Below are 27996 nucleotides of genomic sequence, written 5' to 3'. Positions count from 1 at the left end.
AATGCCCACCGGGCACACTGGCACTGCCCACCATGGCAGAGCCTGAAGGGGTGGAGTCTAGATGATATATTGATGACATTGTGAATATTTCTACAGATTATTGATGGTGTTTTGGTTACATTGTGATTATTTCTTTCGATTATTGATTATAATTGGATTTTGCTGTGTTTTTTTTTGCTCCATTCCTGGGCATTGAGTCTGTCGCTGCCGTGATTGGCTGTGCCTGGCGGGGGGTCAGGGGTCAGAGGTGAGAGGAGAGGAAGATGGCGGCTCCCATGTGCGAGCTCTTCTCGCTCTGTCGGGACGCCGCCGCCGTCGCCTCCCGGGTGGAGGTTCGCTTCATCAGCAACCTGAAGGTGAGAGGCTGCGGGGCCCCGGGGCCCGGAGGGGGACAGAGTCAGCGGTGACCGCCCGGCGGAGCCCTGCTCCCGGGGACCAGCTCACCGGCAGGCTGGGGAGGAGCTGTCAGGACATGGGGACAGCCGGGGGAGGGGGGGGGGAGGAGAGAGAGAGAGAGGGAGGGGGGACTGAGAGGAGAGGGGGATGACGGGGGGGACGGGGACTGAGGGGAGATTGGGAAGGGAGGGGGATGGATGGAGAGGGGAGGGGAGGGAGATGGAGGAAAGGGGCAGGGATGGAGGGGAGGGGGACGGAGGGAAGAGGCAGGCGTGGTGGGAGGGGGATGATGATGATGATGATGGTGGTGGGAGGGGAGGGGGAGGGGGATGACGACGATGGGGAGGGGAGGGGAGGGGGATGACGACGATGATGGTGGTGGGAGGGGAGGAGGATGACGATGATGGGGAGGGGAGGGGGATGACGATGATGGGGAGGGGAGGGGAGGGGGATGACGATGATGGGGAGGGGAGGGGAGGGGGATGACGATGATGGGGAGGGGAGGGATATGACGATGATGGGGAGGGGAGGGGAGGGGGATGACGATGATGGGGAGGGGAGGGGAGGGGGATGACGATGGAGGGGAGGGGAGGGAGATGACGATGATGGGGAGGGGAGGGGAGGGGGATGACGATGATGGGGAGGGGAGGGAGATGACGATGATGGGGAGGGGAGGGGAGGGGGATGACGATGATGGGGAGGGGAGGGAGATGACGATGATGGGGAGGGGAGGGGAGGGGGATGACAATGATGGGGGAGGGGAGGGGAGGGGATGACGATGATGGGGAGGGGAGGGGAGGGGAGGGGAGGGGGATGACGATGAGGGAGGGGAGGGGAGGGGGATGACGATGATGGGGAGGAGGGAGATGACGATGATGGGGAGGGGAGGGGAGGGGGATGACGATGATGGGGAGGGGAGGGGAGGGGGATGACGATGATGGGGAGGGGAGGGGAGGGAGATGACGATGATGGGGAGGGGAGGGGAGGGGGATGACGATGATGGGGAGGGGAGGGGAGGGGGATGACGATGATGGGGAGGGGAGGGGAGGGGGATGACGATGATGGGGAGGGGAGGGGAGGGGGATGACGATGATGGGGAGGGGAGGGGAGGGGGATGACGATGATGGGGAGGGGAGGGGAGGGGGATGACGATGATGGGGAGGGGAGGGGAGGGGGATGACGATGATGGGGAGGGGAGGGGAGGGGGATGACGATGATGGGGAGGGGAGGGAGATGACGATGATGGGGAGGGGAGGGGGATGACGATGATGGGGAGGGGAGGGGAGGGGGATGACGATGATGGGGAGGGGAGGGAGATGACGATGATGGGGAGGGGAGGGAGGGGGATGACGATGATGGGGAGGGGAGGGGAGGGGGATGACGATGATGGGGAGGGGAGGGGAGGGGGATGACGATGATGGGGAGGGGAGGGGAGGGAGATGACGATGATGGGGAGGGGAGGGGGATGACGATGATGGGGAGGGGGATGACGATGATGGGGAGGGGAGGGGGATGACGATGACGGTGGTGGGAGAGGAGGGGGATGATGACGGTGGCGGGAGGGGAGGGGGATGATGACGGTGGCGGGAGGGGAGGGGGATGATGACGGTGGCGGGAGAGGAGGGGAGGGGGATGATGACGGTGGCGGGAGGGGAGCGGGAAAGGGGGAGGGGAGGGGGATCGGGGGAAGGGGAGGATGGTGATGGGGGCGTTCATTTGGGGAAGAAAGAGGGGTTAAAGGGGGGCAGAGAAGGGTTTAGGGGGAGTAGGATTGAGGGTTTTGGAAGGCTTGTGGAGTGTGGGGGTAAAGAGGGATTGGTAGGGAGTCTGAGGGGGAGGCAGAAGAGGGGATCGAGAAGGAGGCAGGATGAGGGGATTGAGGGGGTTTGGATGGGAGTTGGGGTTATGGGGGATTGGGGGTTGAGGGATTGGGGATGGAGGGGGGGTTGAGGAGGGGGGGAGGGAGGATTAAGGGGTTTGAGGAGAAGGGAGGTGGTTTGAGGGGGAGGGATGGCTATTGGGGAGGTGGTTGAAGGAAGGGGAGAGTGGGTCACTGGGAGGAGAGACAGGAAGGAGGAGAGGTGGTTTGAGGGGTTGGGAACGGTGGGGGTTTGAGAAGGTGGTTGAGGAGATGAAGAGTTGATGGGGGACAGAGAAGGAAGGTGGGTGGATGGATGGATGAGGGCTCAAGGGGAGGGTCGGAAGGGAGGGGGGTTTGAGGATGAGGAGGGCAGGGGTGTTTGGAGGTGATGAGAAGAGGATGAGTTGAGGGGATAGTGAGGGGCAGGATTGAGGAGGGAGGGAGTGGAAGGTGGGGGTTGAGAAGAAGGCATGGAGATGGACAGACCTTTGAGAAATAAAGAGATTTACAGGAAATATAAATAAAATTATTCAGGAAATATATCTGGACTATGAGAAACATATCCAGAACAGTAGAAAATTTATCCAGACCTCCTGAAGGGATACAGGGATTTGGTGAGATCACTTCTGGAATACTGTGCACAGTTTTCATCTCCATATTTTAGGAATGGTGTACTTGCGTTGGGTGTGGTACAGGTTCACTAAATTCATGCCTGGGGTGAGTCATTTTCTTTCACAGGATGTGGGCATTGCTGGCATTTGTTGTCCGTTCCTAATTGTCCATGAGGAGGTGATAGTGAGTCACCCTCTTGGGCTGCTGCAGTCCATGTGTTGTAGGTAAACCCACAGTGCTGTTAGAGAGGGAATTCCAGGATTTTTACCCAGTGACTGTGAAGGATGATCTTATTGAATGGTTCGAGGGGGGCAGATGGCTCCCTGTTCTTATGTTTCCAAGTCAGGATGGTGAGTGGCTTGGAGGGGAACCTCCAGGTGGTGCTGTTTCCAGGTATCTGCTGCCCTTGTCTTTCGAGGGAGTAGAGTCACAAGTCTGGAAGGTGCTGTCTAAGAGGCCTTGGTGTATTCCTGTGATAGAGATGGTATGCCCTGCTGCCACGGTGCATAGCGAGTGGATATTGGATGGGATGCCAATCAAACGGTTTTCATGATCTCTTTCTGAAGCTCTTCGTTAGAAAGAGTTTTCTTTTCCCATTCCAGATTTATTAACTGAATTTAAATTCCACCAGATGCTGGGGTGGGATTTGAACCCATGGCCTCAGAGTATTAGCCTTGGTCTCTGGATTGCTAGTGATATTACCAATACACCGAATAAGGTGGCCTTATATTCTCTGGAGTTTAAAAGAAATAATAAATATAAAAGTAGGGAGGTCTTGCTGCAGCTGTATAGGGCACTGGTGAGGCCGCAGCTGGAGTACTGTGTGCAGTTTTGGTCGCCGCACTTACGCAAGGATATTTTGGCCTTGTAGGGAGTGCATAAGAACATAAGAAATAGGAGCAGGAGTAGGCCAACTAGCCCTTCGAGCCTGCCCCGCCATTCAATAAGATCATGGCTGATCTGTCTTGGCTCAGCTCCACATTCCCGCCCTCTCCCCATAACCCTTAATCCCCTCGCTTATCAAAAACCCATCAACCCGCGTCTTAAAAATATTTAGCGAGGTAGCTTCCACCACTTCAACGGGCAGAGAATTCCAGAGATTCACCACCCTTTGAGTGAAGAAGTTCCTCCTCAACTCCGTTCTAAACCGCCCCCCCCTTTATCTTGAGGCTGTGCCCCCTAGTCCTACTATCCTTTCTGAGCGGGAAGAGTCTCTCCACATCTATCCTATCCATCCCATTCATCATCTTATACGTCACAATGAGATCTCCCCTCATTCTTCTAAACTCTAACGAGTACAAGCCTAATTTATTCAGCCTCTCCTCATAGCTCAACCCCCTCAACTCCGGTATCAGCCTAGTAAACCTCCTCTGCACTCCCTCCAAGGCCAAAATATCCTTGCGTAAGTACGGCGCCCAAAACTGCACACAGTACTCCAGCTGCGGCCTCACCAATGCCCTATACAGCCGCAGCAAGACCTCCCTACTTTTATATTCAATCCCCCTCGTGATGAAGGCCAGCATCCCATTCGCCTTCCTGACCACCTGCTGCACGTGCAAGCTGGGTTTTTGCGACTCATGCACAAGGACCCCAAGGTCCCTCTGCACCGTCGCCTGCTGCAGTTTTTTGCCACGTAAGTAATAATCCTTCCTACCATTATTCCTACCAAAGTGGACCACCTCGCACTTGCCAACATTAAATTCCATTTGCCATTTCCTGGCCCATTTGCCCAGCCTATCTGGATCCTTCTGTAGACTCTCCACACCCTCCGCACAATTTGCCTTTCCTCCAATCTTGGTGTCATCAGCAAATTTCGACACCCTACACTCGGTTCCCTCCTCCAGATCATCTATATAAATGGTAAATAGCTGAGGCCCCAGCACCGACCCCTGGGGCACTCCACTAGTCACCATCCGCCAATCCGAATAGCACCCATTGACCCCCACTCTCTGCCTCCTATTTGACAACCAATCCTCTATCCACGCTAACACCCTACCCCCAACTCCATGTCCCCTGACCTTCTGCAATAACCTCCTGTGAGCTACCTTGTCAAACGCCTTCTGAAAATCAAGAAAGACCACATCCACCGGCTCTCCTCTATCCACCGCCCTAGACACATCCTCACAGAACTCCAGTAAATTTGTCAGACACGACTTCCCTTTAACGAAACCGTGCTGCGTCTGCTCTATCAAGCAATTCCTCTCAAGATGCCTCGCTATTCCCTCCTTGATGACGGATTCTAACATTTTACCTACAACAGACGTTAAACTAACCGGCCTATAATTCCCTACCTTTTGCCTGGCACCCTTCTTAAACAACGGTGTAACATTAGTCGCTTTCCAATCTTCCGGCACTTCCCCGGAATCCAGCGACGTCTGGAAAATAACCACCAAGGCATCCACTATCACCTCCGCCATTTCTTTCAGAACCCTCGGATGCATTCCATCCGGTCCTGGGGACTTGTCCACAATCAGCCCCTCCAGTCTGTCGAGCACCGCCTCTCTAGTAACAGTAATGTCATTAAGACCCTCCAGTCCTACCACCTTTCCATCTCTAACACCCGGCAAATTATTCACGTCCTCCTCCATGAAGACAGAAACAAAAAAGTTATTCAGGACCTCAGCCTTATCCCCATCCCCTACCACTAAGTCCCCCTTCTCGTCCTCTAAGGGACCAACGTTCACCTTAGCCAGCCTCTTCCTTTTTATATATTTATAAAAACTCTTGCTATCCTTTTTTATATTAAGCGCAAGCCCAGCTTCATCGTTTATCCTACCCTTCTTTATCATCTTCTTTGTCAATCTTTGTTGACATTTAAACCTCTCCCAATCCTCTTCTCGCCCACTGCTCTTAGCTACTCTAAATTCCTCCGCTTTTAATTTAACACTTTCCTTCACCTCCTTCGTTATCCACGGCAAGAACCCGCGTCTTAAAAATATTTAGCGAGGCAGCCTCCACCACTTCAAAGGGCAGAGAATGCCAGAGATTCACCACCCTTTGAGTAAAAAAGTTCCTCCTCAACTCCGTTCTAAACCGCCCCCCCTTTATCTTGAGGCTGTGCCCTCTAGTCCTACTGTCCTTTCTGAGCGGGAAGAGCCTCTCCACCTCTATCCTATCCATCCCATTCATCATCTTATACATCTCAATGAGATCTTCTCTCATTCTTCTAAACTCTAACGAGTACAAGCCTAGTTTATTCAGCCTCTCCTCATAGCTCAACCCCCTCAACTCCGGAATCAGCCTAGTAAACCTCCTGTGCACTCCCTCCAAGGCCAAAATATTCTTGCGTAAGTGTGGCGACCAAAACTGCACACAGTACTCCAGCTGTGGCCTCACCAGTTCCCTATACAGCTGCAGCAAGCCCTACTTTTATATTCAATCCCCCTCGCTATGAAGGCCAGCATCCCATTCGCCTTCCTGACCACCTGCTGCACCTGCAGGCTGGGTTTTTGCGACTCATGCACAAGGACCCCGAGGTCCCTCTGCACCGTCGCATGCTGCAGTTTTTCGCCACGTAAGTAATAGTCCTTCCGACCATTATTCCTACCAAAGTGGACAACCTCACATTTGCCAACATTAAATTCCATTTGCCAGTTCCTGGCCCATTCACCCAGCCTATCTAGATCCTTCTGCAGACTCTCCACACCCTCCGCACAATTTGCCGTTCCACCAATCTTGGTGTCATCAGCAAATTTCGACACCATACACTCGGTTCCCTCCTCCAGATCATCTATATAAATGGTGAATAGCTGAGGCCCCAGCACCGACCCCTGGGGCACTCCACTAGTCACCAACCTCCAATCCGAATAGCACCCATTGACCCCCACTCTCTGCCTCCTATTTGACAGCCAATCCTCTATCCACGCTAACACCCTACCCCCAACTCCATGCCCCCTGACCTTCTGTAATAACCTCTTGTGAGGCACCTTGTCAAACGCCTTCTGAAAATCAAGAAACACCACATCCACCGGCTCTCCTCTATCCACCGCCCTAGACACATCCTCATAGAACTCCAATAAATTTGTCAGACACGACTTCCCCTTAACGAAACCGTGCTGCATCTGCTCTACCAAACAATTCTCCTCAGATGCCTCACTATTTTCTCCTTCATCACGGATTCTAACATTTTTCCTACAACAGACGTTAAACTAACCGGCCTATAATTCCCTGCCTTTTGCCTGCCACCCTTCTTAAACAACGGCGTAACATTAGCCGTTTTCCAATCTTCCGGCACTTCCCCGGAATCCAGCGACGTTTGGAAAATAATCACCAAAGCATCCACTATCAGCTCCGCCATTTCTTTCAGAACCCTCGGATGCATTCCATCCGGTCCTGGGGACTTGTCCACAATCAGTCCCTCCAATCTGTCGAGCACCGCCTCTCTAGTAACAATAATGTCATTAAGACCCTCCACTCCTACCATCTTTCCATCGCTAACAGCCGGCAAATTATTCACGTCCTCCTCCGTGAAGACAGAAACAAAAAAGTTATTCAGGGCCTCAGCCATCCCCCACCACTAGGTCCCCCCTCTCATCCTCTAAGGGTCCAACGTTCACCCTAGCCAGCCTCTTCCTTTTTATGTATTTATAAAAACTCTTGCTATCCTTTTTTATATTAAGCACTAGCCCAGCTTCATAGTTTATCCTACCCTTCTTTATCAACTTCTTTGTCACTCTTTGTTGACATTTAAACCTCTCCCAATCCTCTTCTCGCCCACTACTCTTAGCTACTCTAAAGGCATCTTGATGGGGTGGACACTGAGAGATTGTTTCCAGCTGGTCGGGGAATCTAAAACACAGCAACACAGTCTCAGGATAAGGGACTGATCATTTAGGAGTGAGATGAGGGGAAATTACTTCACTCAAAGGCTTATGAATCATTGGAAATCTCTACCCAGAGAGTTGTGGATGCTCAGATAAAAGCAAAATACTGCAGATGCTGGAATCTGAAACAAAAACAGAAAATTCTGGAAAATCTCAGCAGGTCTGACAGCATCTGTGGGGAGAGAATAGAGCCAATGTTTTATGTCTAGATGACCCTTCATCAGAGGATCATAGAATCCCTACAGTGCAGAAGGAGGCTATTCAGCCCATCGAGTCTGCACTGACTACAATCCCACCCAGGTCCTATCTCCATAACGTCACATATTTACCCTGCTAATCCCCTGACACTAGGGTCAATTTAGCATGGCCAATCAACCTAACCCACATATCGTCGAACTGTGGGAGGAAACTAGAGTACCCGGAGGAAACCCATGCAGAAAATGTGAATTCCACATAAACAGTGACCTGAGGCCGGAATTGAGCCTGTGTCTTTGGTGCTGTGAAGCAGCAGTGCTAACCACTGTGCCACCATGTCACCCCCAAGGTCAGCTAGACTCAATGTTGGTTCTATTCTTTCCCCACAGATGCTGTCAGATGTGCTGAGATTTTCCAGCATTTTCTGTAGTTGTGGTTGCGCGATTGTTGAATAGATTTAAGGCTGGAAGTTTTGTTCTCTCAAGGAATTGAGGGATGTGTGGAATGGGTGGAAATAACACAGCAAGGTCGATGAGCCATATTTTTTAAGTATGGGAAATATATACACAGTACACATGAAATATAAGAAGATGTGAGGCAGATTGCAATTGGAAAAGGCTGTACGCTGCGCAGGGTCAATGGGATAAAAGCAAATTACTGCGGACGCTGGAATTTGAAACCAAAAGAGAAAATGCTGGAAAAATCTCAGCAGGTCAGGCAGCACCTGTAAGGAGAGAAAAGAGCTGACGTTTCGAGTCCAGATGACCCTATGTCAAAGCTTCACAAGACGGTGATAAACATCCTCCTCTTGTGCTGTCTCTGGTTGTGAATCCACCTCCTTTGCTGTTTCCGAACCAGACCTGCTGCCTCTTGCTTTTCTCCAAGACTGATCCAGTTTTGCTTTTCCTTGTTTCCAAGGGGAAAGGACTCTTTGCCAGTAAGGATATAAGGAAAGGGGAGACTATCTTTGTGGAGCAGCCCATTGTGTCAGCGCAGTTCCTCTGGAATGCCTTGTACAAGTACAAAGGTAAGGTTTGGAGCATTGCCGGGCACCACTCCCTAATTCACACCTCAAGGTACCATTCTCCTCCCCCCCCCCCTGTCTGGTTGGGCCAATGCACAGAACCATGTGGCAGTGTGCTCAAATTGCATTTGAATTATATAGAATTTACATACATTTACATAGAGGTTGCACACATTTGTATAGGATTTACATAAATTTATATAAAATTTACATGTATTTGCATAGACTTTCCATGTGATTGCATATAATTTGCATAATATTCTCAATACTAAAGTAGGCCACTCAGCCCAGCGGGCCCATGCCAGTGTTTATGTTCCACATAAGCTTCCCCAGCATTTCTTCATCCAAGACCATCGACATCTCACTGAGCTGGGGTAGCTGGCCAAGAGGTTTCCCCCGTCTTCTCCCGAGACTGTAACCTGGGGATGCCGAGTTCACATCCCTCTAAATTTGCACACCTTTATTGTGGAGTCCAAGAGGCGTAGGCAAAAGTCATAGGTGGAAGGAGGATTGGAATGAGGTGCTCACTGAAATGGGCGGCGCGGGCTTGTTGGCCGAAGGGCCTGTTTCCTGTGCTGTGCTGTTCTTTGTTCTTTATCCCACCACTGAAGCCCAAGCCCAGGAATTTAATGCTGGGAATTTTTGGGCTATCCATTAAAAAGCCACCACACTGTCATAAAAACCCAGCTGACCTGCACCAAGAGAGGGAATCCATCGCAGGTACTTGTATAGGAGTAGCACGGTGGTTCGCACTGCTGCCTCACAGCGCCAAGGACTCGGGTTCGATTCCCGGCTCGGGTCACTGTCTGTGCGGAATCTGCACATTCTCCCCGTGTCTGCATGGGTTTCCTCTGGGTGCTCCAGTTTTCTCCCACAGTCTGAAAGGCAAGCTGGTTTGGTGGATTGGCCATGCTAAATTCTCCCTCAAACAGGCACCAGAGTGTGGCGACTCGGGGATTTTCACAGTAACTTCATTGCAATGTTAATGTAAGCCTATTTGTGAGACTAATAAATAAACTTAAAAACAATTTGTACGATCCCTCCAGCTGCTGTTCAAGGATCCTCAACATCAAGACAAGCGGAGTAGGGGGTCAATATATTGCCACATTTCTCACTGCTTTTCTCAGTTCCTTCTCAAGAATATCAGGTCAGCATTTATTGCCCATCGCGCATTTCCTTTGTAGAGGACATGGTGACGAGTCACCTTAACTGAGTGGCTTGCTGGGCCAGTTCATGGAGCAGTTTAAGAGTCAACCACATTACTATGGATCTTGAGTCACCTGTAGGCCAGACAGGGCAAGCACAGCAGATTAATGAACCAGACTGGGAGTTTGATGGTCACCAACACCGAGGCTAGCTTTCAATTCCACATTTACTTCATGTGGGTTCTGAATTCAGGCCTCAGGTCACTTCCCTGGCCCTCAAAATTAGGAGACTATCAAATAGACGACCATTATACCTTACCCCGTCACCTTCGATCGCACTCTCACTGCACCTGCGCAGCTCAAGCAAGAAACCTGATTGCTGTCTTCAGTGTTGGAGTCACAACAGTGCTCTACCTTTCAGAAGCTTCACTGGATAGTAAACAGAAATAAACACTGTATCTAACCCTGTGCTGTACCTGTCCTGGGAGTGTTTGATGGGGGACAGTGTAGAGGGAGCTTTACTCTGTATCTAACCCTGTGCTGTACCTGTCCTGGGAGTGTTTGATGGGGACAGTGTAGAGGGAGCTTTACTCTGTATCTAACCCCGTGCTGTACCTGTCCTGGGAGTGTTTGATGGGGACAGTGTAGAGGGAGCTTTACTCTGTATCTAACCCCGTGCTGTACCTGTCCTGGGAGTGTTTGATGGGGACAGTGTAGAGGGAGCTTTACTCTGTATCTAACCCCGTGCTGTACCTGTCCTGGGAGTGTTTGATGGGGGACAGTGTAGAGGGAGCTTTACTCTGTATCTAACCCTGTGCTGTACCTGTCCTGGGAGTGTTTGATGGGGTAAAAAGTCTGACAACACCAGGTTTTAGTCCAACCTACTTATTTGATGGGGACAGTGTAGAGGGAGCTTTACTCTGTATCTAACCCCGTGCTGTACCTGTCCTGGGAGTGTTTGATGGGAACAGTGTAGAGTCATAGATGTTTACAGCATGGCCCAACTTGTCCATGCCACTTTTTTTTTAAACCCTTAAGCTAATCCCAATTGCCCACATTTGGCCCATATCCCTCTATACCCATCTTATCCATGCAACTATCTAAATGCCTTTTAAAAGACAACATTGTAACCTTTTAACTGATATTAACTCTGGCAGCTTGTTCCAGACACTCACCACCCTTTGTGTGAAAAAATTGCCCCTGTGGACACTTCTGTATCTCTCCCCCTCTCACCTTAAACCTATGCCCTCTAGTTTTAGACTCCCCTGCTCTTGGGTAAAGATATTGACTATCTAGCTGGTCTGTGCCTTCATTATTTTATAGACCTCTGTAAGATCACCCCTCAGCCTCCGATGTTCCAGAGAAGAAAGTCCCAGTCTATCCGTGCTGCACCTGTCCTGGGAGTGTTTGATGGGGGACAGTGTAGAGGGAGCTTTACTCTGTATCTAACCCCATGCTGTACCTGTCCTGGGAGTGTTTGATGGGGGACAGTGTAGAGGGAGCTTTACTCTGTATCTAACCCTGTGCTGTACCTGTCCTGGGAGTGTTTGATGGGGGACAGTGTAGAGGGAGCTTTACTCTGTATCTAACCCCGTGCTGTACCTGTCCTGGGAGTGTTTGATGGGGGACAGTGTAGAGGGAGCTTTACTCTGTATCTAACCCCATGCTGTACCTGTCCTGGGAGTGTTTGATGGGGGACAGTGTAGAGGGAGCTTTACTCTGTATCTAACCCCGTGCTGTACCTGTCCTGGGAGTGTTTGATGGGGGACAGTGTAGAGGGAGCTTTACTCTGTATCTAACCCCGTGCTGTACCTGTCCTGGGAGTGTTTGATGGGGACAGTGTAGAGGGAGCTTTACTCTGTATCTAGCCCCGTGCTGTACCTGTCCTGGGAGTGTTTGATGGGGATGGTGTAGAGGGAGCTTTACTCTGTATCTAACCCCGTGCTGTACCTGTTCTGGGAGTGTTTGATGGGGGACAGTGTAGAGGGAGCTTTACTCTGTATCTAACCCTGTGCTGTACCTGTTCTGGGAGTGTTTGATGGGGGACAGTGTAGAGGGAGCTTTACTCTATATCTAACCCTGTGCTGTACCTGTTCTGGGAGTGTTTGATGGGGACAGTGTAGAGGGAACTTTACTCTATATCTAACCCCGTGCTGTACCTGTCCTGGGTGTGTTTGATGGGGACAGGGGACAGTGTAGAGGGAGTATTGCAGTGAACAGAGTGTTCTCATTTTGTTGAGTGTCTTTCCAGCCTGTGATTACTGTATGAGGTCTCTGGAAACGGCCGAGGAGAACAGTCGCAGATTGTCGGGAAACCCCAACCTGATTCTTCCACACCCAGAGCTGTGCAGCGTCCGAAAGGAGCTCCTGGATTTCTGTCCTGCCTGCCAGGTAATGGACCAGACGCCCGAGTGCAAGAGAGTCTGCCTTTGGCCCTTCCAGAGTGCAGTAATATGTTCCACAGGAGTGTGGCATGGAGGGAGGGCGGGGACGAGGGTCTGGCACAGCGACTGGGAGGGCAGAACTTGTACCAGGGAAAGGCAGTGTCAAAATGAGCAATGGGGAGAATGTGCTGTTGGAGCAGTGTGGACCCTCTAACAATGAGAAGGTTAGAAGCTCCACTCTGCTCCAACACTACTACTCTCTCTGCTAGAGGGTCCACACTGCTCCAACAGCACATTCTCCTACTGTTAGAGGGTCCACACTGCTCTGACACTACGTCTCCCACTGTTGGAGGGTCCACACTGCTCCGGAGCCTCTAACAGTAGATGAAGGTGATCAGAAAGCAGTACGTTTCACAGTGTAGGGGGATTTGGGTACCCTGGTACACAAATTGCCAAAGGTTAGTCTGCTAGTGCTGCAAGTGATTCGGAGGCAAATGGAATGTTGGTGTTTATTGCGAGGTTTTAAAGTTTATTTATTAGAGTCACAAGTGGGCTTGCATCTACACTGCAATGAAGTTACTGAGAAAATCCCCCTAGTCGCCACACTCCGGTGCCTGTTCGGGTACACTGAGGGAGAATTTAGCATGGCCAATGCACCTAACCAGCACATCTTTCAGACTGTGGGAGGAAACTGGAGCATCTGGAGGAAACCCACACAGACACGGGGGAATGTGCAGACAGTGACCCAATCCAGGAATTGAACCCGGGGTCCCTGGTGCTGTGAGGCAGCAGTGCTAACCACTGTGCCACCATGCTGTCTCCAACAGCAATGAAGTATAAATTTAGTGATGTTTCTCTACAATTGTACAGGGCCTTAGTGGGACCACATTTACAGTACAAATTTTATCTCCTTACTGGAGAAAGGTTATAATCGCATTAAGAAATTGGACTGATCCTCAGAATATGGTAAAGGTTGGACAGGCCGTCCTGTATCTGTTGAGTTTAGGAGAATGAGAGGTGATCTTTCTGAAATGTATAAAATCTTGCGGGGGGGAGCTAGACGTGGGGAATGCTGAAGGAATGTTTCCCCTCTTGGGAGAGACTAGAACCAGGGGTCACTGTTTAAAAATAAGAATTTTCCATTGAAGACAGGGATGTGGAGAAATGTTTTCTTTCAGAGGGTGGTGAGTCGCTGGATCTCTCTCCCTCAAAAGGCAATGGAAGCTGAGTCTCTGAATATTTTTAAGGCAGAGCGAGATAGAATCCTGATTGCCAAGCTGAGGGTGAAAGGTTATGGGAAAGGCAGGAATGTGGGGTTGAATTTACAATCAGATCAGTCATGATCTTACTGAGTGGCAGAGCAGGCTTGAGGACTAATCCTTGTTTGTACGTTTTGTATGTTTTAACAGTGGGAGAGATGGTGAGCAAGCGGTAGCACAGTGGTTAGCACTGCTGCCTCACAGCCCCAGGGACCGGGTTCAATTCCTGGCTTGGGTCACTGTCTGTGCGGAGTTTGCACATTCTCCCCGTGTCTGCATGGGTTTCCTCCGGATGCTGCAGTTTCCTCCCATTGTCCAAAGATGTGCGTGTTAGATGGATCGGCCAGGCTAAATTGTCCCTTAGTGTTGGGGGAACTAGCTACAGTAAATGCATGGGGATGGGGTCTGGGTGGGATTGTGGTCAGTGCAGATTCGATGGGCCGAATGGCCTCCTGCTACACTGTAGGATTCTATAAGGCAGTGCGGACTCTAACCGGCAGTATCTTTTCCCTTTAGGAGTTGTACTGTAGTGTTGAGTGCCGACAGGCTGCACTGAAGCAGCACCACCAGGTTCTGTGCCTTGGACCCTCGAAAGAAGACCCTCAGCACCCCCTGAACAAGCTGCAGGAAGGATGGCGGTGAGTATCTAATAACCCAGAGAACGTCAATTTGAAATCACAGAGACAGGGACTCTCGCTGTTCGTCAGCGAGCGGGAGGCTCAGCGAGTCTGCGTGTGGGTAGGGCTCAGGGATTGGGGAACGGGGGAGTCCACTAGCGGGGGAGGGTGGGCTAGTGGAGAGGCAGCGACCAACTGAGTCAGTCTGTTGGTGGAGGGGGGGTGGGTCTGTGAGAAAGAGAATGCGTCAGCATGTGGGAGGGTCAGTGTACGAACGGGACTACGAGTCGGCGTGGGTGAAGGTGGGGAAGTCCGAGAGGGGGGGAGAGATGCAGCAGCGAGAGGGACGATTGGTGAGCAAGGTGAGTAGAAAGCGTAAACACGTTGCTTTTATATTTTAAAATCTATTTTAGTTCATTGATTGTTACATTCCAGTGCTGAGTCCCTGAGTTTAGAAAGATGCAGGGTTTACTGTGCAGGGTATAACCTTTCAATGTATTCAGAATCGTAGAATCCCTACAGTGCAGAAAGTGGTCATTAGGCCCATCAAGTCTGCACTGACCACAATCCCACCTATGCCATAACCCCATGTATTTACCCTAACTACTCCCCCTGACACTCTGTACAGAATGTAACTAGTTACAGAATGTAATGACAGTATTGGTTGTAACGGGAAAATCTGATTCATTAAAGTTGCACTTTTCCGGAACGTAACTACATTATTAAGCGGGGATTTACCACGGTGAAGGTATTTCCCATCCTTACCCGGTCTGGCCTATGTGTGACTCCAGATGCACAGCAATGTGTATGACTCCTAACTGCCCTCTGAAATGACCTCCCAGTTAGGGATGCTTCCTTTGCCAGTGGTGCCCACATGCATTGAATTCACTTTTAAAGGACATCTGTGTGAGGTATTGTTGAGTTTGTCACCTTGCAATAACATCATCTCTCATGAGAAAGTGCAGCAGCAAAAACAGATGGTCGTATATTGTCCTTAAAGGTTTGTTTTATTGTGTGGTCCAGACGGGGGTTTGCGGGTTGCCTAATCTCCTAAATTATGCTGCTCAAGTCTAGTTTCTCAAAACCTTTATTTACAGCAAGTATTTACACACTTGGACCTCCGCTTCTCCCACTCCACATCACTCTTTGATTTGATTTATTATTGTCACATGTATTGGTATATAGTCAAAAATATTGTTTCTTGCACGCTTTGCAGACAAAGCATACTGTTCATAGAGAAGGAGAGGAGAGAGTGTAGACTATAGTGTCACAATCATAGCTAGGTTGTAGAGAAAGATCAAGTTAGTGCGAGGTAGGTCCATTCAAAAGTCTGATAGCAGCAGGGAAGAAGCTGTTCTTGAGTCGATTGGTACGTGATCTCAGACTTTTGTATCTTTTTCCTGATGGAAGAAGGTGGATGAGAGCATGTTTGGGCTGCGTGGCATCCTTAATTATGCTGGTTGCTTTTCCGAGACAGCAGGAAGTGTAGACAGAGTCAATGGATGGGAGGCTGGTTTGAGTGATGGACTGGGCTTCATTCACAACCCTTTGCGGTCTTGAGCAGAGCAGGAGCCCATACCAAGCTGTGATACAACCAGAAAGAATGCTTTCCATGGTGCACCTGTAAAAATTGGTGAAGAAAGCAGCGTAAAGGTGGATTCTTGCGGTATGGTTTTGTTAATTGCACCAACACAAAATGCAAAAAGCCCATTTGTGTGGGGAAATACTGGCGGATGAGAGTTTAAAACTGCAAAGACTTCTGAAGACTAAACATGACGACCTGTAGAACAAACCTTTAGATTTTTTTCAAAGGATGCAGCAACAACTGAAATCAGCAGCTCAAGTTCTTAGCAGAAGTTTAGCATTGAATGATAAAGCACGTTTGGCCTCTTGCATGGTAACTTACCACGGAGCTGCAGAGAAAATGCCCACACTGTTGGAGAGAGGAATTCTCCCCACAGCGTTAGACATGGCTCACACTGTCTGAGGTGAAAGGTCAGCTGAAAATCTGAAATGTGTCACACTAAGTGGCTCGCCGAATTAGTGATATTGCTGAGAATTTAGAAGTACATCTTCTTGTTTAAAGTTAGTGCAGGAGTTCTCAATGCAGCTGCACTGGATTAAAGCTGCACTGTGAACCTTACAAATTGTGCAACCTTGCTAGCTCACTTTAGATATTTAAGTTTATTTATTAGTGTCGCAAATGGGCTTACTTTCACACCGCAATGAAGTTACTGTGAAAATCACCCAGTTGTCACACTCCGGCACCAATTCGGATACACTGAGGGGCAATCCACCTAACCAGCGTGTCTTTGGACTGTGGGAGGAAGCTGGAGCAGTCGGAGGAAACCCCCGCTGACATGTGGAGAACGTGCAGGCTCTACACAGACAGTGACCCGAGGCCGGAATTGAACCCGGGTCCCCGTGAGGCAGCAGCGCTGACCTCTGTGCCACCGTATTTTGAACTTTGAACCTGCGTGCGCCTTGCCCTCTCAGCCTGTGAGCCTGAGTAGAGTGAGATTGTGAAGACCACGCAAGCTCACCTGTCACAGTAAAGCAGGGTGAAGGTGGCGTGGGTCGCAAAGGTCTACCAGTTGGTTGAAGTGCGTCTAGGGGAAAAAGTTTGACAAACACAGATTTACATGATAAATGTGCATGTAGGAATAAGTTTATAAAAATATATGATTTTCGAATGAATCGTGTTTTCACACACTAGTCAATTAGCCTTCATTCTCTAACCCTGCTTTTTTTTGAAAGATTTATTTTATTCATTCATGTGTGGTCATCGCCGGCTGGCCAGCATTTATTGCCCAGCCCTAGTTATCCTTGCACTGAGTGGCTTGCTCGGCCATTTCTGAGGGCATTTGACAGTCAGCCACATTGCTGTGGTTCTGGAGTCACACGTAGGCCAGACCGGGTAAGGATGGCAGATTTCCTTCCCTGAAGGACATTAGTGAACCTCGTGGGTTTTTCAGCAGCAGCAAATTCTAATTCCAGGTATTTATTAAATTCACATTTCACCATCTGCCGTGGTGGGATTCGAACCCGGGTTCCCCCGGAGAATTACCCTAGATTACTAGTCCAGTGATAATACCACTAGGCCACCGCTTCTCCATTCCGTATGCAGTGCTATGGGACATATGAGTGCTTAAAAAAAAAATCTTTTTGTTACAGGAACATGCATTACCCTCCGGAAACAGCCAGCATTATGCTAATGGCTAGGATGGTTGCCATGGTGAAACAGGTAAATAGCGATTCCCAGATTATCTGTATCTAAGCTGATGGATGATGGGTTTTCTTTGCCTAACAATAGACAGAAAATGGCGTCAACGAGAGTCAGTTTGGTTATTCTATTTCTGTACTAAATTAGCTGGCCTCCGCTACAGAAGGAATCTGTATTTATATAGCCCCTTCGATGTAAAACAAAATCATTCCACCGTGCCGCAGTGAGTAGAACACTCGCCTCTTGTGTCAGCAGATTCAAGCCCTGCTCCAGAGGATTGAGTGTTTAACCCAGGCTGATGTTCCCACTTGCCGCACTGAACGAGTGCTACACTGCCGCTGGCGCCATCTTTCAGATGAGAAGTTAACCGGAGGCCCCACCTGTGACAGATCCCTTCAAAGTGGGGCAGGGGCGTTCTCCCTGTGACCCTTTAACAATATTTAATTATCAGCTAACATCAAAAACAAGCTTGACTGGATCAGAAATGCCTTGATTCAACTTTGCCGCGTTTTCTCATATAACACCTGTGACTGTAAGAATTCATTCTGTGAACGTGCGGAATAGGGGCTATAGGAGATGGTGGAAATAGATCGTATTCAATCAAACGGGAATTGGACAGATTTCCTGTTGCATGTAACATTTTGGGCCACAGTATTTGAGCCGTGCGGTGTGTAGAGAGCTCCTGCTTGGGAGGGTTGGGTAACTTTAGACTGAGGTTTCTAAAACTCTCCACAATGGGGGCTTCCTCCACCTCATGTTCAGGTCATTGATAGAGATTGATTCCTGTGATTAACCAGGACCTCCCTTATAAAATCTCTTGGTAGCTCAGATTTGCATTGTGCTTGTCATCTTGCACTCATCAGAATAAATGTAAGAAGTCCTAATCTTTTCATTTGATTTATTATTGTCACATGTATGAACATAAAGTAAAAAGTATTGTTTCTTGCACACTATTACAGACAAAGCATACCATTCATAGAGAAGGAAATGAAAGAGTGCAGAATATAGTGTTATGGTCATAGCTAGGGTGTAGAGAAAGATCAACTTAATGCGAGGTAGGTCCATTCAAAAGTCTGACAGCAGCAGGGAAGAAGCTGTTCTTGAGTCGGTTGGTACGTGACCTCAGACTCCTGTATCTTTTTCCCAGTGGAAGAAGGTGGATGAGAGAATGTCCGGGGTGTGTGGGGTCCTTAATTATGCTGGCTGCTTTGCTGAGGCAGCGGGAAACATAGACAGAGTCAGTGGATTGGAGGCTGGTGTGTGTGATAGACTGGACTTTGTTCATGACCCTTGCAGTTTTGGGCAGAGCAGGAGCCCATACCAAGCTGTGATACAACCAGAAAGAATGCTTTCTATGGTGCATCTGTAAAAGTTGGTGAGAGTCGTAGCTGCCAAATTTCAAACAATCATAACAATTTGTGTTCCAGTAGATAAGGGTATACAATGGAGAAAGCAATGAATAGCATTTTGTTTTAATTACAGAGAGCTTGGGGAGCCGATAGATCCCTGATGCTTTCTCCATGACAACGCCTTGGCCAATCAGAGTTTCCATGCCAACCAATCAGCACCCATTTCTTCGGGAATATAAATTTTTGTGGTTGTTTGAAATTTGGTATCCTTGAGTTTGTCCTGATGAGTGTAAGAGGAAAAACTTCAGCAACTTGTCTCTTCAGAAATATTATCGTGTGACTACCAAGAGTGTACGAGGGGAACTCGGGAGAACCTGGTCTTTATTCAGTTAGGAATTTCCATCCTTTTGATGTTGGTGCTGTCTTGCTCTATGAGAAACGATCCTTTCTCTCCATTTCTATGCCATCTTTTTATGATTTTCAGATGTAGGAGCGGGTTTCTCATGCCAGCTGGGCCTGACAGTTGGCACTGTGCTATCAATGCCAGAGTTTGAGTTGAAACTTGCGCATTTCTGCTTCTTTTTCTATCCAAAGGCTAAAGACAAGGGTCGCTGGATGAAGCTCTTCTCCCAGTTCTGCAGCCGGACAGCCAATGAGGAGGAGGAGATCGTTCACAAACTGATTGGAGATAAATTCCAGGTACGAGTGCCCGGCCCTCACTCTCCCTATCACCGAGGTCAGAGAAACCAAAACCGGCCAACAACGTCAATAACAGCACCGTCACCAAATACCTCCACTGACACGGGGGGGGGGGGGGGGGGGGGGTCACCAAGTACCCCCACTGACACGGGGGGGGGTCACCAAGTACCCCCACTGACACGGGGGGGGGTCACCAAGTACCCCCACTGACACGGGGGGGGGTCACCAAGTACCCCCACTGACACGGGGGGGTCGCCAAGTACCCCCACTGACACGGGGGGGGTCGCCAAGTACCCCCACTGACACGGGGGGGGTCACCAAGTACCCCCACTGACACGGGGGGGTCACCAAGTACCCCCACTGACACTGGGGGGGTCACCAAGTACCCCCACTGACACTGGAGACTGTCCCCAAATACCCTCACTGACACCGGGTGGGGGGGGGGGTGTCACTGAATGCCCCAACTGACAAGATACCAAACGCCCCTACTGACAAGGTCCATTCCCAGGGTGTGGGTTAAATCCCTACATTTATTCAAGCGCAGCATCATTGATTGCCGGACCAACTTACTAAATTGCGATGGGTTGGAAATATTGACATTCAAGGGGTCCTGGGTTTCCTTGTACACCAGTCACTGAAAGCAAGTATGCAGGATACAGCTAACAGTTATGAAGGCAAATGGAATGTGGGCCTTTATTGCGAGAGGACTTGGGTACAGTAGCAGGAATGTCTCACTGCGATTATAAAGAGCCTTGGTGAGACCACACCTGGAGTGTTGTGTGCAATTTGAATTCCTTATCTAGAAACCAATCTATTTGCCTAGAGGGAGCAAAGGTTCATCAGACTGATTCCTGATACAACAGGGTTGACGTATGAGGAGAGTTTGGGTTGACTGGGTTGTATTCACTGGGATTGAGAAGGGATCTCACTGAAACATGTAAAAGTCTGACAGGGCTGGACAAACTGAATGCAGGGATGTTATTCCCTCTGGCTGGAAGGTCTAGAACGAGCGTTCCCAGGCTCAGGATATGGAGGAGGCCATTTAGGACTGAGATGAAAAGAAACGTCTTTACTCAGAGGGTGGTGAACCTGTGAAGTTCTCTACCACAGAAAGCTGTGGAAGCCAAATCGTGAAAATATTCAACCAAGGAAATCGATTTCTAACCTCTTTCTAATGTCAAGGGGTATTGGTGGTGGGGGTGGTTGGTGAGAGGGAAGGGAGAGATGCGGGAGTGTGGTGTTGGGATAGAAGATCAGCCATGATCATCATGAATGGCAGAGCAGACACGAAGAGCCGAATGGCCTCTTCCTGCTCCTACTTTCAGTGTTTCTATGTAAAGTAGACAGAACCAAGGTGAGTAAATGGAGTTGTGGCCACCTCCTTCCCCTGCTGCTTTCTGTCGGATCCTGCCATGTCTTTCTGGCTGCTTCATATCTCTCCTACTGTCTTCCAGGGTCAGTTGGAAACGTTACGGCAGCTCTTCACCAAAGCTCTGTACGAGGAAAGCCTCAATCGGGTAAGCGGGCATGGCCTAGCAACTGAAGTGCTTTACCATGGTAACGTAATTGGAGGAGATTAGCGACAACAACGGGTTAACCCGGCAAACTAACCGGGTAAATTTAGTGACCAACCAGCTTAACGCAGTAAGTTAACCTCTCTCTCCCTTGTTCTGTCTCTCTCCCTTTTCCCTCTTGCATTCACAGTGGTTTACTCCAGAGGGATTTCGCTCACTCTTCGCTTTGGTCGGAACCAATGGACAAGGCATTGGGACCAGGTGGGTTGTCTCCCAGTTGGACTGGGCATGACTGTGCTGTCGCCAGTACAATCATAGAGTCATAGAGGTCTACAGCATGGAAACAGGCCCTTAGGCCCAACTTGTCCACGCTGCCTCTTTCTTTTAAATCACTGAGTTAGTCCCAATTGCCCACATTTGCCCCATATCCCTCTATACCCATCTTACCCATATAACTGTCTAAATGCTTTTTAACAGATAAAATTGTACCCACCTCTGGCAGTTTGTTCCAGACATTCACACCCTCTGTGTGAAAATATTGCCCCTCTGGACACTTTTGTATCTCTCCCCTCTCACCTTAAATCTATGCCCTCTAGTTTTAGACTTCCCTACCTTTCCCTGAATATCTCCATTCTTTGCTGTTGTTCATGTTCCATGGACACAGCTAGTCTTTTCCTCAGCCAGTGCAGCCATTGGACCCATGTCGTAACTCTTGTCCGGCTATTTGACTGCGGTGGCATCACTGCTGAGCTCAATCCTGCCCTTGGCTGACACACTCATACATTCAGCAGTGCCCTGGGACTGGAAATTAGGCTCTGACAGATCTAGTCCTGAATCATCTCCCAGCTTCACTCAGTCACTGGGGAGGAGATGGCCTCCTGGTATTATCGACTATTAATCCAAAAGCTTAGCTAATGTTCTGGGGACCCGGGTTTGAATCCCACCATGGCAGATGGTGGAATTTGAATTCAATAAAATACATCTGGAATTAAGAATCTGCTGATGACCATGAAACCATTCTTAATTGTCAGAAAAACCCATCTGGTTCACTAATGTCCTTTAGGGAAGGAAATCTGCCGTCCTTACCTGGTCTGGCCTATGTGTGACTCCAGAGTCACAGCAATGTGGTTGACTCTCAACTGCCCTCCAAGGGCATCCAAGGATGGGCAATAAATGCTGGCCAGCCGGCGACGCCCATGTCCCACAAATGAATTTTTAAGATAGTTTGCAGCTTGCTGCATGGTTTTAGCTGCTGACCCTCAATTTCCCGTTCCTTAGGGGAAGTAGGGATGAGGCAATAAATGCTGCTGCAGCGAGGGGTGCACACATCCTGTAACTGAATAGTGCTGTTTCAAACTCTGGTCAGACTCCATTTGGAGTATTGTGAGCAGTTTTGGGGCCCCATGCCGGAGGAAGGATGTGCTGGCCTTGGAGGAGGTCTAGAGGAGGTTCACAAGAACGATCTCAGGAACGAAGAGTTTGTTATATGAAGTTGAGGAGTCTGGGGCTATAACTCGATGGAGTTTAGAAGGATGAGGGAGGATCTAATTGAAACTTACAGAATACTGAGAGGCCTAGACAGAGTGGACTTGGAGAGGATGTTTCCATTAGTGGGAGAGACTAGGAGCAGTGGGCACAACCTCAGAGTGAAGGGACGCTCCTTTAAAACTGGGATGAGGAGGAATTTCTTCAGCCAGAGAGCGGTGAATGTGTGGAACTCTTTGCTGCAGAAGTCTGTGAGACCAGTGTCTTTAAGATAGAAATGGTAGGTTCCTGAGTGATAAGGGGATCAGGGATTATGGGGAGAAGGTAGGAATGGGGGAGAGAATCATATCAACCATGATTGAGTGGCGGAGCAGATTCGATGGCCTGTGTTTTATGGCCTTACCGTGTTAGGAATAAAAATCAGTCATTGGCCATTGAGATGTTTTCTGGAGTGCAGGCACTGTTATGCAGCAAGTTCCCACAGAGCACAGTGTGATAATGGACAAATCCCCTAAGATTGTTCAGTAATGTGGGTTGAGGGATAGAGATTGGACCAGGACAACGGGGAGGGACTGCCTCGCTGTTCAAAATAGTGCAGTGGGATCTTTTAACAGTGACCTGGTAGGTCAGGGCAGGACCTTTGTTTAGCATCTCACCTGAATGTTGACAGTTCGGCACTCCCTCAGTACTGCACTGGGAGCGTCAGGCAGGATTGCGGGCTCGAATCCCTAATCCTCAGACTCAGAGGTGTGAGAGTGGTGGGGTGCAAGCTTCAGGATTTGAGTTCTATGCCCGGTGGGCATGTTGTTTAAAAGCTAATGGTTACTCAGAGAAATCACCAGTCTGGCCAGCGTGTGCTTCCAGGGACAGGGAGGGGGTGGAGGTGGTGGTGGTGAGTAGATGTCAGAAAGCACGTCCTCACACAAAGGGCGGTGGCAATTTGAAATCTGGGAACCGATTGAAACCATCAAAACTGAGATTGATAGATTCTGGTTGGGTCAACATGTTTCGAGTAGAGGCAGTATATGGAGTAAAGATACAGATTAGCATGGGCCAAACGAGGAATAGAACAGATTCAAGAGTGGCCTCCTGTTCCAAAGTACCAGACTTAAAGGGCTGTGTTTGATTTCTTGGCAGCTCCTTGAGTCAGTGGGTCCATGCCTGTGATGCACTCCAACTTCCTGCACAGGCGAGGGAAGAGCTGGATGGTTTCATTGATCAACTGTACAAAGACATTGAGAAAGGTAGGAATCCTTTAGGTTCCTGTACAGTGTGTGTTAGGTTATTGGGTGTGCGCGTGTGTGAATGCCCGTGCACGTGTGTGTCTTTTCAACTTGGTTGAGTGAGTAAAGTGTTGAAAGAGGGAGAGGAGGATGTTCCTTGACTGTCAGTTTTCTTACTCCACAGAGAGTGGAGAATTCCTGAACTGTGAGGGATCCGGCCTGTACACCTTGCAGAGCTGCTGTAAGTAACCAGAGTCTGGGTTCGCACTATACAAATAGAAGTGTATTACTTATGCTTTGACTCTTCGTCTAACCCCATGCTGTCCTGGGAGTGTTTGGTGGGAATCATGATGTGGAGATGCCGGCGTTGGACTGGGGTAAACACAGTAAGAAGTCTCACAACACCAGGTTAAAGTCCAACCAGTTTATTTGATAGTAAACCCACGAGCTTTCGGAAATGGTGTTCCTTCGTCAGGTGTGTGAAAGGTTTTGATACAGAGCTTTACTCTGTTTCTAACCCCGTGCCGTACCTGTCCTGGGAGTGTTTGATGGGGGGACAGTGTAGAGGGAGCTTTACTCTGTTTCTAACCCCGTGCTGTACCTGTCCTGGGAGTGTTTGATGGGGGGACAGTGTAGAGGGAGCTTTACTCTGTTTCTAACCCCGTGCTGTACCTGTCCTGGGAGTGTTTGATGGGGACAGTGTAGAGGGAGCTTTACTCTGTATCTAACCCCGTGCTGTACCTGTCCTGGGAGTGTTTGATGGGGGGACAGTGTAGAGGGAGCTTTACTCTGTTTCTAACCCCGTGCTGTACCTGTCCTGGGAGTGTTTGATGGGGGGACAGTGTAGAGGGAGCTTTACTCTGTTTCTAACCCCGTGCTGTACCTGTCCTGGGAGTGTTTGATGGGGACAGTGTAGAGGGAGCTTTACTCTGTTTCTAACCCCGTGCTGTACCTGTCCTGGGAGTGTTTGATGGGGGACAGTGTAGAGGGAGCTTTACTCTGTATCTAACCCCGTGCTGTACCTGTCCTGGGAGTGTTTGATGGGGGGACAGTGTAGAGGGAGCTTTACTCTGTATCTAACCCCGTGCTGTACCTGTCCTGGGAGTGTTTGATGGGGGGACAGTGTAGAGGGAGCTTTACTCTGTATCTAACCCCGTGCTGTACCTGTCCTGGGAGTGTTTGATGGGGGACAGTGTAGAGGGAGCTTTACTCTGTATCTAACCCCGTGCTGTACCTGTCCTGGGAGTGTTTGACGGGGAACAGTGCAGAGGGAGCTTTACTCTGTATCTAACCCCGTGCTGTACCTGTCCTGGGAGTATTTGATGGGGACAGTGTAGAAGGAGCTTTACTCTGTATCTAACCCCATGCTGTACCTGTCCTGGGAGTGTTTGATGGGGGACAGTGTAGAGGGAGCTTTACTCTGTATCTAACCCCATGCTGTACCTGTCCTGGGAGTATTTGATGGGGACAGTGTAGAAGGAGCTTTACTCTGTATCTAACCCCATGCTGTACCTGTCCTGGGAGTGTTTGATGGGGGACAGTGTAGAGGGAGCTTTACTCTAGATTTGGCTGGGGTTGTAACCTTTAACCCTCCTCTATTGCAGGTAACCATAGCTGTGACCCCAATGCTGAAACCTCCTTCCCAGAAAACAACTTCCTTCTCCACCTGACTGCTCTGCGAGATATCAAAGTTGGAGAGGTAAAGCCTGATTGCATTGTCTTTGTAAGAATGATATACAGAACCATTGCGGTTCACTGTAACTGGGGGTCACCCATATAAGACAGAGATGAGAGGTGTTATGATAAATGCAGAGGATATAACGCAAAACTGGGTCTGCAGCAGATGGTGAAGAAAATCATACTTCGCCTCGTCCTTACCAATCAGCCAGCTGCAGATGAATCTGTCCATGACAGTATCAGTAAGAATGACCACCGCATGATCCTTGTGGAGATGAAGTCCTGCCTTCACATTGAGAATAATCTCCATGTTGTGTGGCACTATCACTGCTAAATTTACAAAGTCAACAAAGTTCAAAGTCTACCCAACAAGGTGGAAAATTGCCCAGGCATGTCCTGTACACAAATCCAACCTGGCTAATTACTGCCCAATCAGCCTACTCTCGATCAGTAAAGTGATGGAAGGGGTCATTAACAGTGCTATCAAGCAGCACCTGCTCAGCAATAATAAAACTTTTCAGCAATGTCTTGTACAACTTCAACAAGACATTCCAACTCCTGTATTCAATGTTCTGACCAATGAAACCAAGCATGCTGAATGCCTTCTTCACCCCTTCGTTCACTGGCGACTCCACTTTCAAGGAGCTATGAACGTGTATCCCTAGATCCCTTTGTTCTGTAACTCTCCCCAATGCTCTACCATTAACTGAGTAAGTCCTGCCCTGTTTCAATCTGCCAAAATGCATCACCTCACATTTGTCTAAATTAAACTCCATTTGCCATTTGTCAGCCCACTGGCCCAATTGATCAAGATGCCGTTGCAATTGGAGATAACTTTCTTCACTGTCCAGTAATGGATTCTTCTTCCTTACTACTGCTAATTCATCTTAACCCCTGGGAGTGATGGAAATCTCGCCAAAGAACCTGAAGGCAGCAAAATCTCTGGGGTGAAATGCAAGTGGGGCCTCATTGCAGAATGGAACAGACTCCTGTTCCAATGCAAACAGGCTGAGCGGGCAGAATGGCCTCGTCCTGTTCCTCGGTGTATGATGAGGAATGATGTTGAAGGGCTGGAAGATAAGGAGTTGATGGCAGCGGATGTTTTGTGTTTTGACAGGAGGTGTGCATCACATACCTGGACTGTTGCCAGCGAGATCGGAGCAGGCACACACGCCATAAGATCCTCAGGTACTGCTCCCCCACCTCTGCTCACTCCACCCGCGACCTCACATCCCCATTGCCTACCTCCCCTCCCACACCCTTCCTACCTCTGCACCCACCACCCGTGCTGTATCTGTCCTGGGAGTGTTTGATGGGAACAGTGTAGAGGGAGCTTTACTCTGTATCTAACCCTGTGCTGTACCTGTCCTGGGAGTGTTTGATGGGGGGACAGTGTAGAGGGAGCTTTACTCTGTATCTAACGCTGGATTGTGTCTGAAATCTGTTATTTTAAAGGGAGAATTATCTTTTCATCTGCTCCTGCCCCAAGTGCGTGGCTCAGGCTGATGACCCTGACCTGACCTCCGAGGAAGAGGAGGAGATCGAGGCTGATGCAGAGAGTGCTGAACTGGAAGACGAGATGACTGATGTTTAAGGCAGGCACTGAGTGGAGAATTTGCCTGGAAGAAGGCTGTTATGGAGCACTTCTGTTCACCAATGCAATAACCACACCTCGGGTCCATTATCACACACACACACACCACACACACACACACACCACACACACACAATCTCTGTATCGAGCACTTACTCCAACTCATGGGCTGGCTGGTTAATTAATCACACCAGATGCTTCATGTGAGGGGGAAAGATTTGTCGCTGTTTTGGGAAGGGAGTTGTTGTTGCGGGGGGGGGGAGGGGGGCGGGGTGCAGGCAGGAGTCTGCACCCTGCCAATCCTGCCCTCTACCTCCTCCTCACCTTTGGTTGCTGAAGGATGGGCTTCCTTCTCTGACGAGCTTCCTGCCCTCTCCGGGACGCCGCTGGGCCTTGCTGTCTCTGTACACCTCTCCTCGACGGCCTGGGAGGTCAGGGCGGTGAGTTAGGGATGGTAATTGGTCATGGGGCAGTCTGGGGGTGGATGGTGAGGGTGGGACGCTGGGGGGGGTGGGGTTTCAGTTTGAGCCCCGGTCAGTTCTTGTGTGGGAATTGAGTGAATCCAGTCAGAAGCCTCCCCCCACCCCCCACCTCCTCCCCCAGTGCAATAGTTTGCAATCAAACTGGGATTCGTACATGGAGGAAGTTGGGTGATGGTATTACCCAAAAGCTTGGGAGTGGGGAGGACAGAGTGTGGATTCAGCTCACTGTGAGGATCACTGTTGTACTCTATTGTGGAGGAACACACACTGTCTCTCACTTGCTGCGAGGGGATTTTAAATCGATCAGAAAGTGCAGTCAGACCTATTTCAGCTTGTGTGTGACACAAGTGTGCCTGCGTGTGTGAACATGGTGTCTGTGGGTCTCTGTGTACATGTTCCTGTGCCTGGTGGTCTCTGCTATCTGTGTGCCTTTA

General features: G+C 49.5%; 1 protein-coding gene across 1 annotated transcript; it reads left to right on the top strand.

Moving 5' to 3' along the window:
* The first annotated feature begins 243 nt into the window (after positions 1–243).
* Positions 244–27192, top strand: smyd5 (SMYD family member 5). The gene is made up of 13 exons (XM_080182661.1): positions 244–356; positions 8806–8914; positions 12308–12447; positions 14216–14337; positions 17491–17560; positions 19483–19587; positions 21042–21104; positions 21292–21362; positions 23724–23830; positions 23994–24050; positions 25414–25508; positions 26604–26674; positions 26942–27192. The coding sequence occupies exons 1-13, from the start codon at positions 264–266 to the stop codon at positions 27078–27080; spliced, it is 1242 nt and encodes a 413-aa protein (XP_080038787.1). The 5' UTR covers positions 244–263; the 3' UTR covers positions 27081–27192.
* Positions 27193–27996: the final 804 nt, after the last annotated feature.

This window comes from Carcharhinus amblyrhynchos, unplaced genomic scaffold, assembly GCF_965287045.1.
Source record: "Carcharhinus amblyrhynchos unplaced genomic scaffold, sCarAmb.v2.hapA scaffold_77, whole genome shotgun sequence".
In the NCBI taxonomy this organism is placed as follows: Eukaryota; Metazoa; Chordata; class Chondrichthyes; order Carcharhiniformes; family Carcharhinidae; genus Carcharhinus; species Carcharhinus amblyrhynchos.
The sequence above is the reverse complement of the archived record's forward strand: the minus strand, read 5'-3'. Positions and strand labels throughout refer to the sequence as shown.